Genomic DNA, 18,423 nt, shown 5'->3' on the forward strand with positions numbered 1-18,423 from the left:
GTGGAGCTTTTCTATTTCACATTGATCCAAAAGAGACATGACGGTGTGGAAACACAACATTTTCTATTCATATGGTGAGAAGAGAACTAAATAAAATGTGGTGAATGCATAACAAGGATATTACAGAGCTACATTAATGCTTCATATTCTATAACTGTCATCAGTGTGTATGATGTTTTATATCTGCTCTGAGTACTGCCTTCTGGCCAGGTCCAACTACAGAGCCTGCTGTGGCAGGAAGATATGCAAATAAGGCTTCATTTGCTTATAAAAACCATCCCTGTCTTGACCCTTCAGCTCTGGCAGAGGAGACCAGCCTTGGATTCCCAAGTCCTCCCAGTCAGTGGTCAGCACTGAACAGGTCACTCACCATGGACTTAGGGCTCATATTGGTTTTCTTTGTCCTTATTTTAAAAGGTAATCCATAAAAATGAGATGCTGTGCACTGTGTGTACATGGAAAAGAGAAAAATATCTTCTATGTCAGTTTTCTAACCAGAATTGTATGTTTACAGGTCTCCAGTGTGAGGTGCAATTGCTGGAGTCTGGTGGAGACTTAGTGCAGCCTGGAAAGTCCCTGAAACTCTCCTGTGCAGCCTCTGGATTCACCTTCAGTAGTCATGCAATGGCCTGGGTCCGCCAGGCTCCCGAAACTGGGCTGAAGTGGGTGGCAACCATTATTTACGATGGTACTGTCACCTACTATACCGACGCTGTGAAGGGCCGGTTCACAATCTCCAGAGACAATGCCAAGAACACTCTGTACCTGGAAATGAGCAGTCTGAGATCTGAAGACACAGCCACGTATTACTGTACAAGAGACACAGTGAATGAATGTTACTGTGGACTCAGACAATAACATCCCTGTGGGAAACACAGGACCAGCAGGGGGCTCTGAGAGCACTTAGAAATCTGGGTCACAGAAGAGCCTCCTCAGAGAAACATGAAAGACTGGACTTCTTTGTGTCTGCACTGTCTCTTGATATCTCCTTTAGGGTTTTTCTCTACAGATATAGTGAGTATTAATCCTTGAATGTCCAATTGTTTATTCAAATTCATGTTTTCTGTTGTGTTGTGTGTTCTAATTTATTATAGTGTTCCTCCCTGTTACCCTTTATCTGTCTCAATCTCTCTCACTCTTTCTCTCTCACTACTCTCCGTGTGTGTGTGTGTGTCTGTGTGTGTGTGTGTGTGTGTGTTGACATATGAATCATCTCTCTAGCAATCTGCAACACTTGTTTTGAGACAAATTCTATCCGTGGGCCTGGATCTCAATGACTGGGTTGTCTGATTTTCCAGTTATCCCCAGTGATTGTTCAGTCTCCAAATTCCCTATATTGTATACCTGGTTTGCTGCAATACTCCTTTCTTTCTCTCTTTCTTTTTTTCCTTTCTTCTTTCTTTCTTTCTTTCTTTCTTTCTTTCTTTCTTCCTTTCTTTCTTTCTTTTTTCTTTCTTTTTTTAGTTATGGATTCTGAGTTGTGTGTTTAGAACCAACTGAAGGCTTCTTGTGTGTCAAAAACTTGATTTTCACAGCCCCATTATAGTTTCTTTTTAAATTTAGGATATCCTTTAACTGAACTAATGCAGATCAACATACTGAGCTAGAATGATCCTGTCTTTTGACCTTCATCAGTTTCTGAAGAAGCCAAAGAAGATTGAAACCCTAGATGACACAGGCAGCTCAGAACCACATGTGAGTCTAAAGGAATCTATGCCACCTGTTTGTCTCCATGAGCACTACACTCCCTACACAGAAGTAAATTCCCCTAATTAAAACAGTGTATTTTTGAAAAGTTCTCATCCAATTCTGTGATTTAGCTGAATGACCTAGTTTTTGTGTAGTTTATATGAGACCTTGATTTAAATGGTAATTTGAGGTTTCAACAAAAGTACTTATTATTCAAAATGAGAAGCTCCATCTCCTTCTCACTGGAGCCTCGAACAGAGCTTGACTGTCCTGGTGCTGTTCCTCTGCCTCATGAACTTTCCAACCTGGAAGTGTTTCAGGATTTGAGGACAGAGACCCAGGTACACCATGCATGGAATGTATGACTGATGATGGGGTTGCCTGTTCCCAGGTGTACTGTCCCAGATCCAGGTGAAGGAGTCAGGACCTGACCTGGTTTAGCCATCACAGCAGACAAAGACCCTGTCTCTCACCTGCACTGTCCCTGTGTTCTCATTAAACAGCTTTCATATACACTCGGTCCATCAGACTCCAAGATAAAGTCTGGAGTTAATGGAAATAATAATAATGAAAACATTGATTATAATTCTGTTCTCAAGTCCTAAGTCACCATCAGCAGGGACACCTCCTAGTGCCTAGTTTCCTTAAAAATGAACAGTCTGAAAACAGAGGGCAAAGCCGTATATTACTCTACCAGAGACACAGTGATGGAACTCTTGTGTGAACCTGTACAAAACCTTCCTATAGAGACCTTGGGATGAGCAAGTGGTACTAAGGGCCAACAGATACTCTCCAGCACTAGCACAAATCATTTCAGAGTGCTGAAGCAGTTGCACAAGCCCATGAAGGGATGTCTACTCTGTTTCTTGGCTTGCTATGTGCATCAAAGTCATGTTTCTCATTGCACTATCCTAAAATTTAGTCTGTACTAATCTTTAATAAATCTAAATAGTTTTGAAGTCCTGTTTTCTACTGTAATATTAATTTTTCTATATAATTTGCAATCTCATCTGAACAAGATAGATAACATCACAGAGGCAGACCTAGCTGTACTGTGTGCATCAGGATCAATCATGAAGAGACTCAGGGATCATTGGGAGTGGGGTCCCTAGATTCATAAATGAGCGCCAGTTAATTCTCCAGTTAGAGCAGAATTTAGGATTTCATTAAGAGCCAACAGATCATGAAAGAATACCTTGGTATTTAACCTTGATTTTCTCCACTCCCTCCATCATCCTCACATAAATCATGAACATCAATTTCATCATTGATCCTGTCTATGCTCTGGTACTCAGACCATGGAAGTAATGCCACTAAAGACAGCAGCTGAGGTTCAGGAGCCTGTAGGAGGTTTCTAGCTAAAACACTGCTTACAGTGTCCCTGAGCCTCATGTCTCTTTCTGAAAATGCTGGCAAATCAAAATGTGGTTTGTAGGTCTTAGAATCTATTCTGATCTTCTCAGATTGCTAGTGAGTAATCAATTTGTTTTTGGCTGATAAATAAATAAAATACCCTACATCTACCAAGATATTTAAACATATTTTAAAAGTTTACAGGATTTTAATTTCATCATGTGGAAATATTTATCTCTCCATTGTTTCCTCCACGGAGTTCTCACTTACACAGATTCACTTACAAATGAATTTTGTGGTCTCTGCAGTGATATCTGAATCACAGATCCCTGATCTGAAAATCAAATGTTGCTGTGGGACCATGGTCTGTATCCTGGCAATTATATTTTCAATAAATGCTGATTGGTGAGTATCCAGGCAGGAAGTATATGTGGGACAACCAGACAGAAAGTAGAGGTGAGTCAATGAAAACAGGAAAATTTTGGGAAGAAGGAAGTCCTAATCTGCAGTTGTGACCCAGCCACAGAAGAAGCAGGAAGTGACTGCCTCACGAAATAAGGTACCAAACCACATGAATAACATAGACATGAAATGTATAATGGGCTAATATAAGTTATAAGATTTAGTAAATAAAAATTCTTAGTTACTAGGCCAGCAGCCATCATTGAATGCAGAGACTCCATGACTGTTCATTGCTAAGAATAGACAACTGCATGAGTGCTTGTCCACAGACAGAATGTCTATATCAAAACTGCTGCATCCCCCACTTCTCTAGCACTCCATATCCTCCCACAAGGCACAAGGAAGATCACTGAATAGTGGGTTGAAAGAATGAAAGTACCGTAAAATGGGGAGGAGTTCTGTGAGATGGTTACCTCTGGACACTCTATGGTCATTATGCACATAAACTGTTATGGGTTCCTGTACAAGATATGTACAAAACCAAGCCAGTTAAATGGTCCAGCATGTAGAGGAGAGGAACTTTACTTGCCACACCCACCTGAGATCCTCAATATATTTTACTGAGCTAAACATGTTTTAAAAGTAAAACATGTTTTAACATTTTTAAAAATTATAACACAGTTATGTTCAAAGATCAATATTACTATGAGGAAATCAGTTATTGGATTTTATATACTAACACTGTCTCCTATACTTGTACCAATAATTTAGTGTTTCTGCCTTGATCAGTGAGACTTTCTAAAGTGTGTGGCATGTAAAGCATGGACCCATGACTGCCCTAATACTAAAAATAAGTGACTGCTGAATACTCACCCCAAAATATACATATTATGTATGTTCTGACGCCCAAGAAAGGTAGCAAGAGACTGCTGGAGGAAATTGATAGCCTTGGGTACTGTCTTTTAGATACAATGTAGCCATTACAATTATGCACTTATAGCAGAAACAACTTGCAACATTTAGCAAGAAACAAGGGAACTGAAGGAAGTGATGGAAGAAAGGATTTGTGAGAGAGTGAGAGGGAAGAGAGGAGAGGAAATGAGGAAGCAGAAGTTTAGAAAGAAGGCAGGGAAGGAGGGAAGGACAAACAGAAAGAAAAGACATGAGGGTTGGAGTGGCCAGAAAAGGACATCAGAAGTGAGCAGCAGAGTAAAGACGGAATTAGGAATGACTGATTCATAGATTAGCTTGAATAAGTTTTATTCTGTCTAAATTTACATAAAATTTCTGCCTCTGCAACAAATTCCCTTTTCCTGTTTCAAATGAAATATTTTCCAGTTTCTTCCTCAGTGATAAAAAAGAAATTGCATCATTCCAACATTGCTAAAATGACCCTAGAGGCTTTCCTACAGGCCAATCTGGTGGGAGCACTTTCTTCCAAATGAGGTTTGCAGTTCCCAGATGATTATAGATTTTTCTACAAAGACAAATTCGAACCACCATACACACATAAAATATGGTGCAGTCGTCGTAACAGGAGCCATTAACTGAACGTCCATGAGTGCAGGAGACATGAGTGAATAAATGACTGGAGAAACTCGAGTATGAGGATGCAGCTATCAAATAGAAGATAATTCTAAATAATTTGCAGTTTTACCCTAAAAGCACTCCTGTTGAACACTTTTTTCTTAGTCATTCCTTCTAGAGAGTTTCACAGAGAAGGGGACCTCTTGAAGCATGAGAGAACAAAATGTGGACACAAACTCTGTCTGATGTAACCAAAGAAAAAATTCTTGAATGAGGGGTCAAATCCTAGTACTCCAAAATGGTATGAAAAATGTGCAATTATTCCTGTGATCTTTTGCAAGATCTAAAAAGCACACCGAAATATCAGAAAAAGCATAAATGAGACACACTGAACATAATGTCTGAACAAGTTTGACAAAGCACTTACGGGGTACCCTTCAGAACTGGCACAGTATGGCAGGCTCCCCACCACTGCTACTCACATAGAGAATATTCTCAGACAAAGAAGGGACACCACATATGGGGTGTCCAATGTGGAAGAATTGGTGGATATTTTCTGGGATTTACTGACAGAGTATTTGGAGCTATTCTCTGCCATTCCCTGAAGGCATAGAGAAAAGCCCTGAATCCCTTTTTCTCTATGGTGATATTCACCACAAGACAAACAATTTCTATTGTTCAAGCACCTCCTCCTCTTCACTTCTTATCATCACTTAGGGATCTGTCTTTTTAGTGCTTCATGTAGCATAACGCTGAAGACTGGTTACATGCTACTGCCTTTTACAAGGTGTCATGAAGAGCTGACCATCCACTCCTCATCAATATAACAATAATACGATGAAACCTGGTTTTGCAGTGTGATTTAAATGGTAAAGAGACAAGGATGGAAATGTAAAAGTACATAGTGACAGAGACACAGACAAACAGAAAATAGGAACTAGTAAATATCCAGGTATGGTGTCCCTGAGTGGGACAGTGAATACTCTGTGACCACTTATTTGTATAAAAATCAATCCCTGGAAACTCCTATCAGATAAGAAATTAAAATCAAATGCCACTAAAAAGTTCTTATCTCCACCAATTCTCAGACTAAATGGAGAAGATCCTGTCTCTACAAATGTTCTCACTGAATACTGTCTCTCTGACACCTCAGACAGCCTCTAAGACTGAATCCTCAGACTGCATTGAGCTCTTGTCTCCTCCTGTCTTATTTTACTTTCTCTGTCCAATCATCTCATTCCTATCTCTACCTCCCTAGTGATGGAATTAAAGGTATAAGATGCCAGGTGGTGGGTTCGCCTCTGTGTGAACTCTGTTTCTGTTTTGCACAGATTCAATCTTTTGTACTCAGGGTAGCATTGCACTCACAGAGATCCATCCACCTCTGTCTTCCTAGTGCTGGATTTACAGGTGTGTACCACCATTGCCTGGGCTCTATGGCTAACTAGTGGCTTAGCAATGCAGTCTGATCTTCAGGAAGCTTTACTTGTTAGATCACAAACAAAATATCACTACACCTCCAAGAGCTATGTTTTCATAAAGCTGAACAATCTGCACACTTAAATACAGCCATGCATTACTGTGCCAGAGACACAGTTAAAGAACTCCACTGTGAGCTTGGACAGAAACCTCTCTACTCAGACCAGCAGGAGATACTGAGGACCAACAAGTACTCCCAAAAACAGTATTGGTCAGAACTTCAGAAACTAGGAAGTTCTGGAATATGCTGCATTTATACTTCTTTGATGCTATAACCTTTTTTTCCCTTTTACACAAAGAAATTTTCTAGATCACGCTTTACCTGTAATAACCTATTAATCTTGCTGTATAATTACACACTAAACATCTTTGTTCCCCCACAATACTCTAAGACGTCTAATTGCTTCTTGTCAGACAAATCAGCACATCAATTATATATATTCCTTATATACATATATAAATATATATGTACACATATATGTCATCAGGTGTCTGAAATTATGAAACTTGTTGACTGTAAATTTTGTAAGACAGCTTAGGAATTCTGAATAATCTTTAATCCATCCTGTTTTGTTTTTTTTTTAAACTTGTGGTAGAGGAACCACAACTTCCCTGAATTGATGTTAATTTCTACAGTTAGTTTAGAAAATGAGCCATACACAGTTTTCTACTTCTAAACGAATAGGACCTTATAAGGGTGTACATTTGTTAAAATTTTTACAAGATTCTATTTTTGAACCTTTGCATTTTGGTAAAAATTAGCTTGCACCTTGAAACTCAAGCTAATGATTTCTCTATGGACATATTGCGTAACTCAGACCACAAAATTCTCAGCCAAAATATGCACATCCCAGCAGACATCAGCTCCAGTCCCTGGTTCATCTCATTCCAACCCTTCCCCTAGACAGCTGAGTGCTATGATTTTCACAGTTCATTGGCACTTTTGTTGCTCTCAGAATTACTCCTCTGCACTCTCTGATGTTGGTGACAGGAAAAGCCTGGTTTCTCATATGTGAGCTAGAGAAGTGTCTTCAGAGAAGTTGTGTTGGCTGTGGGCTCCATGTTAATGGATCATAAATGTGGGACATGTTTAAAATGGAAAAGAGAATCTTTTCATCTGAGGCTAAGGCTCCTCTGGAAATTAATGCATTGACACCAATAGTGTATTGGTGTAGGAGGTTCTTCTGTTTATGTGTTTCATTTACTGGTTGAATAAAGAAACTGCCTTGGCCTTTTGATAGGGCCAGACTTAGGTAGGTGGAGTAGACACAACAGATTGCTGGGAAGAAGGATAGACAGGCAGACACTAAGAATCTCCTTCCTGAAATGGACGTAGGTTATAATCTTGCCAGTAAGCCACAATCACATGGCACAGATTTAATAAAAATGGGTTTATCAAGATGTGAGAGTTAGCCAGTGAGAGGCTAGAGCTAATGGGCCATGCAGTGATTTAATTAATACAATTTCTGTGTGATTATTTTGGGGGTTAAGCTAGCCAGGCAAGATGGAACAAAAAGGCCCGAGCTCCCTGTTACAGTATGTGATGATGCCTTGGGGACCACATAGACCACATTCTTAGAATCCTGACAGCAGAACACATAACAGTGAATTGAATAGCTCCACACTATGTTGAACCCAGAGGTTCCACTCTCATATTTTCCAGGGTCATTGTTAGGATCAGCTTACATGATTGCTCCTGAAGTGGATGAACATGGTAAAGTTTTAATGAGTTTTTTGAACATAAAGTATCTCGAAAAATACATCTAATTTAATAACAAGGGTTTTACATTTGAACAAAAATATCCAGAACATTTTATGGAGAGCCTACCAATATTAATTAAAAGACTTCACATATCCACATTAAGGTAAATAAATTATTGAACAAAAAGGCACAGGCAAAGTTTTCCCTCTGGAGTAGAAAAGAAGTAACAGTTGTTTATAGAGATGTCCTTAAATTCTCTTCTTTTCAATATGTCCTCTGATTTGTTCTAGATAATTTATAGAAAAGGAAACACCTAGATGATACCAGACTAATTGTTATTGCAGCATGAGCTCTGAAAGGGTAGGCAGGATTGATATGTGTTTTCCCTGATTCTGAATGATGATGGGATAATCTCACCTTAGAGTAAAGTCACAACTAAACAAATGTGAAAAGAGATTTTATAAATCATGTATAGGATTATCTGCAAATAAATTTCCCGAAACTGAGAAACCTCTTTAAAACAAAGGACACAGTCAATAAGGTAAAAAGGCAGTCTACTGAATGGGAAAAGATCTTCACCAACTCCTCTTCAGACAAAGGACTGATCTTCAAAATACATAAAGAACTCAAGAATAAGACATTAAAATTTGAAATAACTAATTAAAAATAGGATACTGAACTAAACAGAGAATTCTCATCAGAATTTTAAATGGCCAAAAGATACTTAAAGTCACGTTCAACATCCTTAGCTATCAGGGAAATGCAAATCAAAACAATTCTGAGATACCGTCTTACACCTGTCAGAATGACTAAGATAAGAAACACTAATGATAGCTTATACTGGAAAAGATGTGGATCAGGAAAACACTCATCCATTGCTGATGGGAATGCAAAATTGTACAACCACTTGGGAAATCAGTATGGTGGTTTCTCAGAAAATTGGGAATCAACTTACCTAAGGATCTAACAATACCACTCTTGGGCATATACCCAAAAGGTAATCAATCAAACTACAAATCATTTGTTCAATTATGTTTATAGGAGCAGACAGTGATAATATTTAGAAATACAGCTTTTGAATTTCACATTGATTCTAAAGAGATGTGACAGTGTGGAAACAACATTTTCTATGCTTAATGTGAAAAGCAATCTAAGTACAGTATAGCGAACCCTTAACAAGGAAAGTGTGTACATGGAGCTGAGTTAATGCTTCAATTTCTATAACTGACTTATATCTGCTCTGGGTACTGCGTTCGGCCCAGGCTTAACGACAGAGCCTGCTATAGCAGGGAGATATGCAAATAAGTCTTCTTTGTGCCCATAAAACTAGTCATGCCCTGACCTCGCAGTTCTGGCAGAGGAGACCAGCCCTGGATTCCCAAATCCTCCCAGTCAGGATTCAGCACTGAATACAGGACAATCACCATGGAATTAGGGCTCTTATTGGTTTTCTCTGTCCTGATTTTAAAAGGTAATTCATAAAGATGAGATACTGTGTGTTGTGTGGACATAAGAAAGAGAAAAATTCTTTTGTGTCAGTTTCCTAACCAGAATTCTTTGTGTTTACAGGTGTTCATTGTGAGGTGCAGTTGCTGGAGTCTGGGGGAGGCTTATTGCTGCCTGGAAAGTCCCTGAAACTCTCTTGTGCAGCCTCTGGATTCTCCTTCAGGAGTTATGACATGAGCTGGGTCCGCCAGGCTTCTGGGAAGGGGCTGGAGTGGGTCGAATACATTAGTTATGGTGGTAGCACCTGGTATACTGACGCTGTGAAGGGCCCGTTCACAATCTCCAGAGATAATGCCAAGAACACTCTGTACCTGGAAATGAGCAGTCTGAGGTCTGAAGACACAGCCATGTATTACTGTGCAAGAGACACAGTGAGTGAATACTACTGTGAGCTCAGACAAAAACACAGGACCAGCAGGGGTGCTGAGATCACTTAGAAATCAGGATCAGAGAAGATCCTGCTCAGAGAAGCATGGAAGACTGAACTTCTCTATGTCTGCACTGCCTCTCCATATCACGAATGTCCAAATGTTTATTCCAATTTCTTTTTCCTGTTGGTTTGTGTATGTTTATTTATTACACTGTTTCTCCTTGTTTCCCTTTAACTCTTTCTACCTGTCTCAGTGTCTCACTCTCTCATTTTCCCTCTTTCTCTCTCAGACTTTCTCTCTAACTACTCTCTCTCTCTCTCTCTCTCTCTCTCTCTCTCTCTATCTCTCTCTCTGTGTGTGTGTGTGTGTATGCTGACATATGATGTTCAAGCCTCTGTCTTCCTCTTTTAAATGTGTGGCAGACCCTGTTACTCACATATGCAGTCTGCAGTCTGCTTTCATTTTAATGTTTTTATTCAGGTGTGTGAGTTGAACATGAGTAGTGAGATTCCAGCACATGCTGTGGTTCAACTACACAGTGGTCTTGAAAAGGTCATGGAGTCCAGACTCAGAATAGGAGTCACCAGCTGAGGGAGAAGTTTTCCTCTACTTCTCCTTGTTCTCTTCCTTCCGTTTTCTTCATTTGGTTTGAATTATCCTCAATACCACAACATTATCGAGTTCCATGCTAAGTAGCTTTATCCTTTACAGAATCAGTTATAAGTGGTCGGCATCAAGAAATAAAAAAAAAAAGAATTTGTGATTCCTGGTGTTCATTTTAATAGTGTATAAATGCAGTCATCCAAAATTATTTTCTGTAGGAAAAGAGTGATATTTTTAAAATATTGAACAAAGCTTGTAGCTCTGTGGTAGAGTGCTTTCTGATGATGTGAAAGGTCTTAAGTTTAAGAAATATACTCATTTAAAAATAAGAATTAAGCACTTAGACAAATATTATTTCTCACTCATTTAGACTTAAATAATTCACTCTCATGGTTGGAAAAAGAAAGAAAGTCCCCATAGTAAGAACTGAAACAAGTCTACAGAATTTTTTTTTAATTAAAAATTTCCACCTCCTCCCCTCCTCCCACTTCCCTCTCCTTCCCCTACTCCCCCTCCCTCTCCAGTCCAAAGAGCAGTCAGGGTTCCCTGCCCTTGGGAAGTCCAAGGTACTCCCCTCTCCACGCAGGTCCAGGTAGGTGAGCATCCAAACAGACTAGGCTCCAACAAAGCCAGTACATGCAGTAGAATCAAAACCCAGTGCCATTGTCCTTGGCTTGTCAGTCAGCTCCCACCTTCAGGCAAATTCAGAGAGTCTGGTTTTATCCCATGCTTTTTCATTCCCAGTCCAGCTGGCCTTGGTGAGCCCCCATTAGATCAGTCTCACTGTCTCAGTGGGTGGACGCACCCCTCACCGTTCTGACTTTCTTGGTTATGTTCTCCCTCCTTCTGCTCCTCATGTGGACCTTGGGAGCTCAGTCCAGTGCTCCAATGTGGGTCTCTGTCTCTATCTCCATCCATCGCCACAGCCAAATGAAGGTTCTATGGTGATATGCAAGATATTCGTCAGTGTGACTATAGAATAAGGCCAGTTCAGGCACTGTCTCCTCTGCTGCCCAAGGAACAACCTGGGGACATCTCCTTGGACACATGGGAAACCCTCTAGAGTCAAGTCTCTTGCCAACCCTAAAATTGTTCTCTTAATTAAGATATCTACTTTCCTGCTCCCACATCCACCTCTCCTCCATCCCCACCATCCCATTCCCCCAAGCTCTCCCCCATCCTCCCCTTCTTTCTCTCTCCCCATCTCCCCTTATCCCCACCCTACCAATACGCCTTTGCTCCCAACCCCTGCCTGGCAATCTTGTCCACTTCCAATATCCAGGAGGATAACTATATGTTTTTATTTGTGTTCACCTTCTTATTTAGCTTCTCTAGGACCACGAATTATAGGCTCAATGTCCATTATTTATGACTTGAATCCACTTATGAGTGAGTCCATGCCATATTCATCTTTTTTGGTCTGGGTTATCTCACTCAGGAAAGTGTTACCTATTTCCATGCATTTGCATGCAAAATTCAATATGTCATTGTTTTTTACCGCTGAGTAGAACCCTAAAGTGTATATGTGCCACACTTTCTTTATCCATCCTTCTATTAGGGGACACCTAGGTTGTTTCCAGGTTCTGGCTATTACAAATAGTGTTTCTATGAACATAGTTAAACAAATGCTTTTGTAGTATGATTGGGCATCTCTTGGGTTTATTCCCAAGAGTGGAATTGCTGGGTGCTGAGGTAGGTTGACTCCCAGGTTCCTGAGAAACCACCACACTGATTTCCAAAGTGGTTGCACAAGTTTGCATTCCCACCAGCAATGGATGAGTGTTCCCCTTACTCCACATCCTCTCCAGCATAGGCTATCATTGGTGTTTTTGATTTTAGCTATTCTGACAGGTGTAAGATGGTATCTCAGAGTTGTTTTGATTTGCATTTCCCTGATCGCTAAGGAGGTTCAGCATGACCTTAGTGCCTTTTAGTCATTTGAACTTCTTCTGTTGAGAATTCTCTGTTAAGTTCAGTACCCCATTTTTAGTTGGTATAATTAGAGTTTTAATGTCTAGTTTCTTGAGTTCTTTATATATTTTGGAGATCAGACCTTTGTCTGATGCACGATTGGTGAAGATCTTCTCCCAGTCAGTATGTTGCCTTTTTGTCTTAATGACAGTGTCCTTTGCTTTACAGAAGCTTCTCAGTTTCAGGATGTTCCATTTATTTACTGTTGTTCTTATTGTCTGTGTTACTGGAGTTCTACGTAGGAAGTGGTCTCCTGTGCCCACTGTGTTCTAGACTACTTCCCACTTTTTCTTCTATCGTGGAAACTGAATAGTCACCTACTGAACCACCTCTGGATCAGGAAAGAAATAAAGAAAGAAATTAAAGTCTTCCTTGAATTCAATGAAAATAAATACACATCATACCCAAACCTATGGGACACTATGAAAGTCGTGCTAAGAGGAAAGTTTATAACACTAAGTACCCACATAATGAAAATGGAGAAAGCTCACGTCAGTCACCTAACAGCACACCTGAAAGCTCTAGAAAAAAAGAAGCAGATTCACCCAGGAGGAGTAGAAGAGAGGAAATTATCAAACTGAGGGTTGAAATCACCCAAATAGAAACACAGAAAACAATCCAAAGAATCAATGAAACAAAAAGCTGGTTCCTGGAGAAAATCAACAAGATTGACAAACCCCTATCCAAACTTATCAAATGGCTGAGAGAGAACACACAAATTAACAAGATCAGAAATGAAAAGGGGGATAAACCACAGACACAGAGGAAATTCAGAGAATCATTAGATCTTACCACAAAAGCCTGAATGCCACAAAATTGGAAAATGTGAAAGAAATGGACACTATTTTAGATAAGTACCACATACCAAAATTAATTCAAGACCAGTGAACAGTTTAAATAGATCTGTAAGTCGCAAGGAATTAGAAGCTGTCATCAGAAACCAGCTATCATGTAAACTGGGTCCGGCAACCTCCAGGCAAGGGTCTAGAGTGGATGGGAGCAATGTGGAATCATGGAGGCGCAGGTTATAATTCAGCTTTCCAGTCTCGAATCTCCATCACCAGGGACACCTCCAAGAGCCAAGTTTTCTTAAAACTGAACAGTCTGAAAACTGAGGACACAGCCATGTATTTCTGTGCCAGAGACACAGTGAGAGAACTCCACTGTGAGCTTGGACCAAAACCTCCAAATGGAGACACACCACCAGCAGGGGGTGTTGGAGACCAACAGGGTCTCCCAAGAGCAGTATGTGCTTGCTTAATAATATAGGAAATTCTAGACTGTGCAGCATGAGAATATATTTCAATATTAGTATCTGTGTTTTCCTCTCCAAACACATATAAAAAAAATTCTCTATATGTGTCTATTTACTGTCATAGTCTAATAAAGTTCCTATTTGTTCAAATATTATAACAAATAGCTTTTCCCACAAGTCCTGTAAGATAACAATCTGCTTCTTGTTATAGATAGAATGACATATAACTTTACATGTTTTACAAACACACACATATATGCATACATATTCATACATTTTCTTATATAAGCAGATATTTTAAAGGAGTCAGCAGTTAAGACACTTGTTGGGTGTTAGGTTTAGTTATAAACTAGAGAACTTTAAAATAGCTGTAATTTGTCCTCTTTGTTTTTGCACCTGTGATAGAGAAACCACAGCTTCCCTTATTTAAAATCATTTTCACACAACTCCCTGAAACTGAAATATCTGTAGTTTCCTTCTACACCAAGAAAGTCCCGTAAAAGGATAGAACTGATTACTGCTTTTCACAGATCCCATTTCATGCATTTGTATTTTGGTAAAAATTAGCTTCCCAATCAGACTTTTAAGCAGTGGTTCCTCAGACTAAACTAATAGTTATTGTTTTAGAGTCTGTCTAACTTTAATACTGACTTTCTCAGTATATGAGAACAGTATGTGTTCTTATTAACTTTGGTCAACTTTCATATAACTCATTATTTGGGATAATCCTTCCCAACTAACTGGTTAATCTTTTCACTGTCCAAGCCATGAACAGACTTCTCTAATTTTACTTCTCCTAAGATGAGCTTCTTAAGTTGCAAGGGTAAGTGGTCATCTTGTACTATTGATGCCTGGATATTACTGATACAAGGCCCTCCATGTTCATGCAGATTGGTTTGATATTTCAACTGTTGAGAACTGAACTGCAACAAACATAACAGGGAAGGTTGCCACTGCTCATCTGCATGTTCAGGAAGCAGCTCAGAGGTTCAGAGAGAATATTGTTCTTGCAGGGAAACAGTTTCAATTTCTGGCATCCACAATGTTTAAGTCATACCTACCTATAATTCTGGAGAACCCATGGTCTATATTTGTCCCCATGCATACTAAACTCCTCATATAGAAACATACACATATAATTAAAAGCAAAATATTTCATTTTCTCCCCCACTCTTGAGATTTAAAACAATGTGAGTGCTCCATAGTTTATATGACTCTTTGATACATATAGAAAAATTTAAAAAGTAAAAGGTTAAGACCTTTAACTCCTAACAGTTTTGCCTCATTCAAGAGATTAGTCTCATTTTTCTTTTCAAATATAACTCATTTCTATCATTTGTCTGAAATTTGATTCTAAGGATAGCACATCACTCTAATGCCCTCATGAACAGACATTTCCCTGCATGACATCCTCTCCTTTGGTTCTTTCATCTTGCCCAATACATGTGGGCAGAGTAGGTTGCATAAAACAAGCATCTTTGATCGATATAAAATTAAAATTAAAGCCAAAGAATAAGTTGCCTGTAACCAATAATTCAAGACTCACTTACTGATGGAAAGAAATCAGAGTTCTATGAGGATGGAGAGAAATGGGCCCTGTGCAGTGTAAAAGAGAACATGGTTCTGTTACTTTACTGTAAAGGAGTTTGGGAGAACCACAAAAATTTTGTATACAAGAACACATGTCCAACATTCACACTTCTAGGTGAGGATCGGAAGAAAATGACATTTTCAATTAAAATAGATTATTGAATTTCAATGATTACTTCCATACCCCACTGTTCTACTGTCTCTCACTATTGGACTCTCTATAAGTGAAACCTGAGGTGTCACATCTCACAGAGATGCCCACAATTGTGATTGTAGTGATAATATCCCTATAATTTTCACTTAATTGTTTTCAGTATGGCAATTATCCATAAATAAAAGTGGGCACAGAGGTTACATTGGTTATTTTTCTGTGAATTAATTTATTGAATTAATGTGGCCAAATAATAATTTGTGCATTCAAATATCAGTATCCTGCAAAGTTTTCAAGTGAGTAAACACCTATGAAAATTTTACGCTGTAAGATAGGAAGAAGAAAACTATTCATTATTCCCTTGAAGCCCCTTTCATGATTGCCTCATATGATTATTTTAGTGAACATGGGGCATTTTTATTTACAACAGTTATGTTGACTTCATGAGTTCGCTGCATTGCTCACTGGCTATTGGCCTTTGTTGCAATTGAATTGACATTGACTAATGTTTTCTTCTAATTGAAGCAGACTCTCCTAGTCACTTTGTTTTTTATTCTAATGAATTATTTTTCTCCAAGCTCTCATATTTATCCTCTGTCTTCAGGCATAAGGAAAATCTCTTATACAGTATCTTTTTGTATCCCATGTTATTGATAATAACCACAAATCATGTATCTGTTGAATTTATTTATTAGTAAATGTAATGGCGTAAATGAACGCAGATTGTAAAAATATATACAGCTTTAATGGGGAAATAGATTTACAGAACCACAGGTTCCCGCAGAGAACAGGAAAACAGAAGGGGCCGCTGGGAGCACGCCCAGCAGATTTATAAGTAAACATTAGCCCGAGACGAACACAACCCCTAATGGGCGGGGCTTATCCCTACATCTCCCCCTTTTGTCTAAATAAGACAGAACTAAACCAAATACAACTATATACAATAATAACAAATAATAAATATAACAAACAATATTGAGAACAAAAGTTTTGCTAAACATTCTATCTCAAGGAGTCTAAATAATGTAGGGAGTAACAACAATATATAATCTTCAACTCCGTCAAAGATCTGAGAAGGGAATAAATATTACTTAACAAACGAGAGATATCCAAAATGTGCAACAATTGACAGAGACAACTGACTACCTGGGCAATCACCCAAAGTCTCGTTTGCAATGTTGAGTCAACCAACTTTGGCTAAGGCCTAACATAACTGACATACCATTATAAAAGGCAAGGAACTTTCTTAGAACTATCCTACCCTGTCTTGGCAGGATAAGACAATCCTATTTCATCCACTTAGGGATATTCTGTATCTTTGTCAGAAGTTGAGGTATGGGCTTTTCTTAACCCAAAGGCCAGTTCTGCCAAGAAGACAAGCTCCCAGTGGAACGTCTTTGGTGCTCAGTGTTCTCTCGGGAGTAGAGTGGCATTGCCAGGAGTAATTGTGTCTCGTTGGCACAGAATTTTAGGTTAGATTAAAGGCCATTTTCTACAGCGCTTTGAAGAGGCTGAAGATCATACTATCCATACTAAATATAATCTCTATGTATCTAAAAGACCTGATTAACCTAAAAATAAATATGACAAACATATAATTCTCAATACCTATCTAACTTGAAGATTAAAAGAATAAACAACTGTGCAATATATGAAGACAATAATCTTCAACTGTAAACAATGTCATTATATAAATAGTATCAGAGGTAGAAATGTACATTGTAATATGGTAGATGTGTCAATACAATATAGACAAAGTTATAAGCATACTCTTACACAAAAATAGAGGTAGGAACACTCACATTCAATATTCAATATATCAATATACAAGAAACAGTACCAATACAATTTTCTAAAAACAGTAATTCACAAATACCAATCATCCCATAAAACCAGTTAATCTCTTTTTTTTTTTGAAAATACCCCTAATTCCATAAAATATCACCCCATCCCCTCAAGCCTAAACCAACCACTAAAAGATGTCCCTAACTCTGAGGGCAAACTCTGTTGGGAGAGGGGATGTCATCCTCTAAGATTGCTTCTAGCTGACATGAGGGTGACATTCTTCTTAGGAGGTCCTGTGAAAGCAAATGATGGTAAAATTCCCAAATTAACCTTTGACCTAAGAAAACTGTAACTAGTCTCTGAGCGTTTTGAGACGGTACGGCCAGAGTGTTGTCAAAAATGTGCACCATTCGAAATTGTCTCGTGCAGTTGGTACCAAAAAACAGGTCTAATATTAGCACTTTAAAAAAAAATCATGACTTCATAAAAACCAGATTGAGTTGATGTCAGGGGGGCCCATCTTCATCCTGGAAACTTTAAAGATTATTGTAGGAAAATTTGTTGCTTGTTATGGGAAATTTAAACATTAACAACAAGGACATATACTGACATATAAAGAAAGACACAGATATGAGGAAAGGCAAAGAAAGTTTAAGATATATATATATATATATATATATATATATATATATATAAATACTTACAGAACATGTCCAAATCAGCTGTTCCCTCTTCAATAGTAATGAATTTCTCCTTAACATCAGCCTGTACCTCTTCTAAATTTTGCTCAGTTTGTCGAGTTGCGTTAAACAAAGATCTGTTCTCTGCCTGGAGAACGTCAAACTGATTCTTGAGATTATTGTCATTCTCAATTGTTTTTAAGCGTTCAACCTCTGCCTTAAGAATCCTGGATTTGTCTAGTAAAGACTTTATCATATTTCTATTATCAAACCATATAGTACCAAGGAAAACTACGAATTCCAGAAAGATCCATAGCTGTGGGGTGACAGACACCTCTTGTAAAATCTCCCACATGGTA

General features: G+C 38.7%; 1 gene segment (V, D, J or C); it reads left to right on the forward strand.

The window, feature by feature from the left end:
* Positions 1-371: 371 nt before the first annotated feature.
* Positions 372-858, forward strand: LOC130882861 (immunoglobulin heavy variable 3-30-3-like). The segment is given in 2 exon segments: positions 372-417; positions 515-858. Coding segments are annotated over 2 exon segments (390 nt in total).
* Positions 859-18,423: the final 17,565 nt, after the last annotated feature.

The sequence above is a fragment of the Chionomys nivalis genome, chromosome 10, assembly GCF_950005125.1.
Source record: "Chionomys nivalis chromosome 10, mChiNiv1.1, whole genome shotgun sequence".
Classification (NCBI taxonomy): domain Eukaryota; kingdom Metazoa; phylum Chordata; class Mammalia; order Rodentia; family Cricetidae; genus Chionomys; species Chionomys nivalis.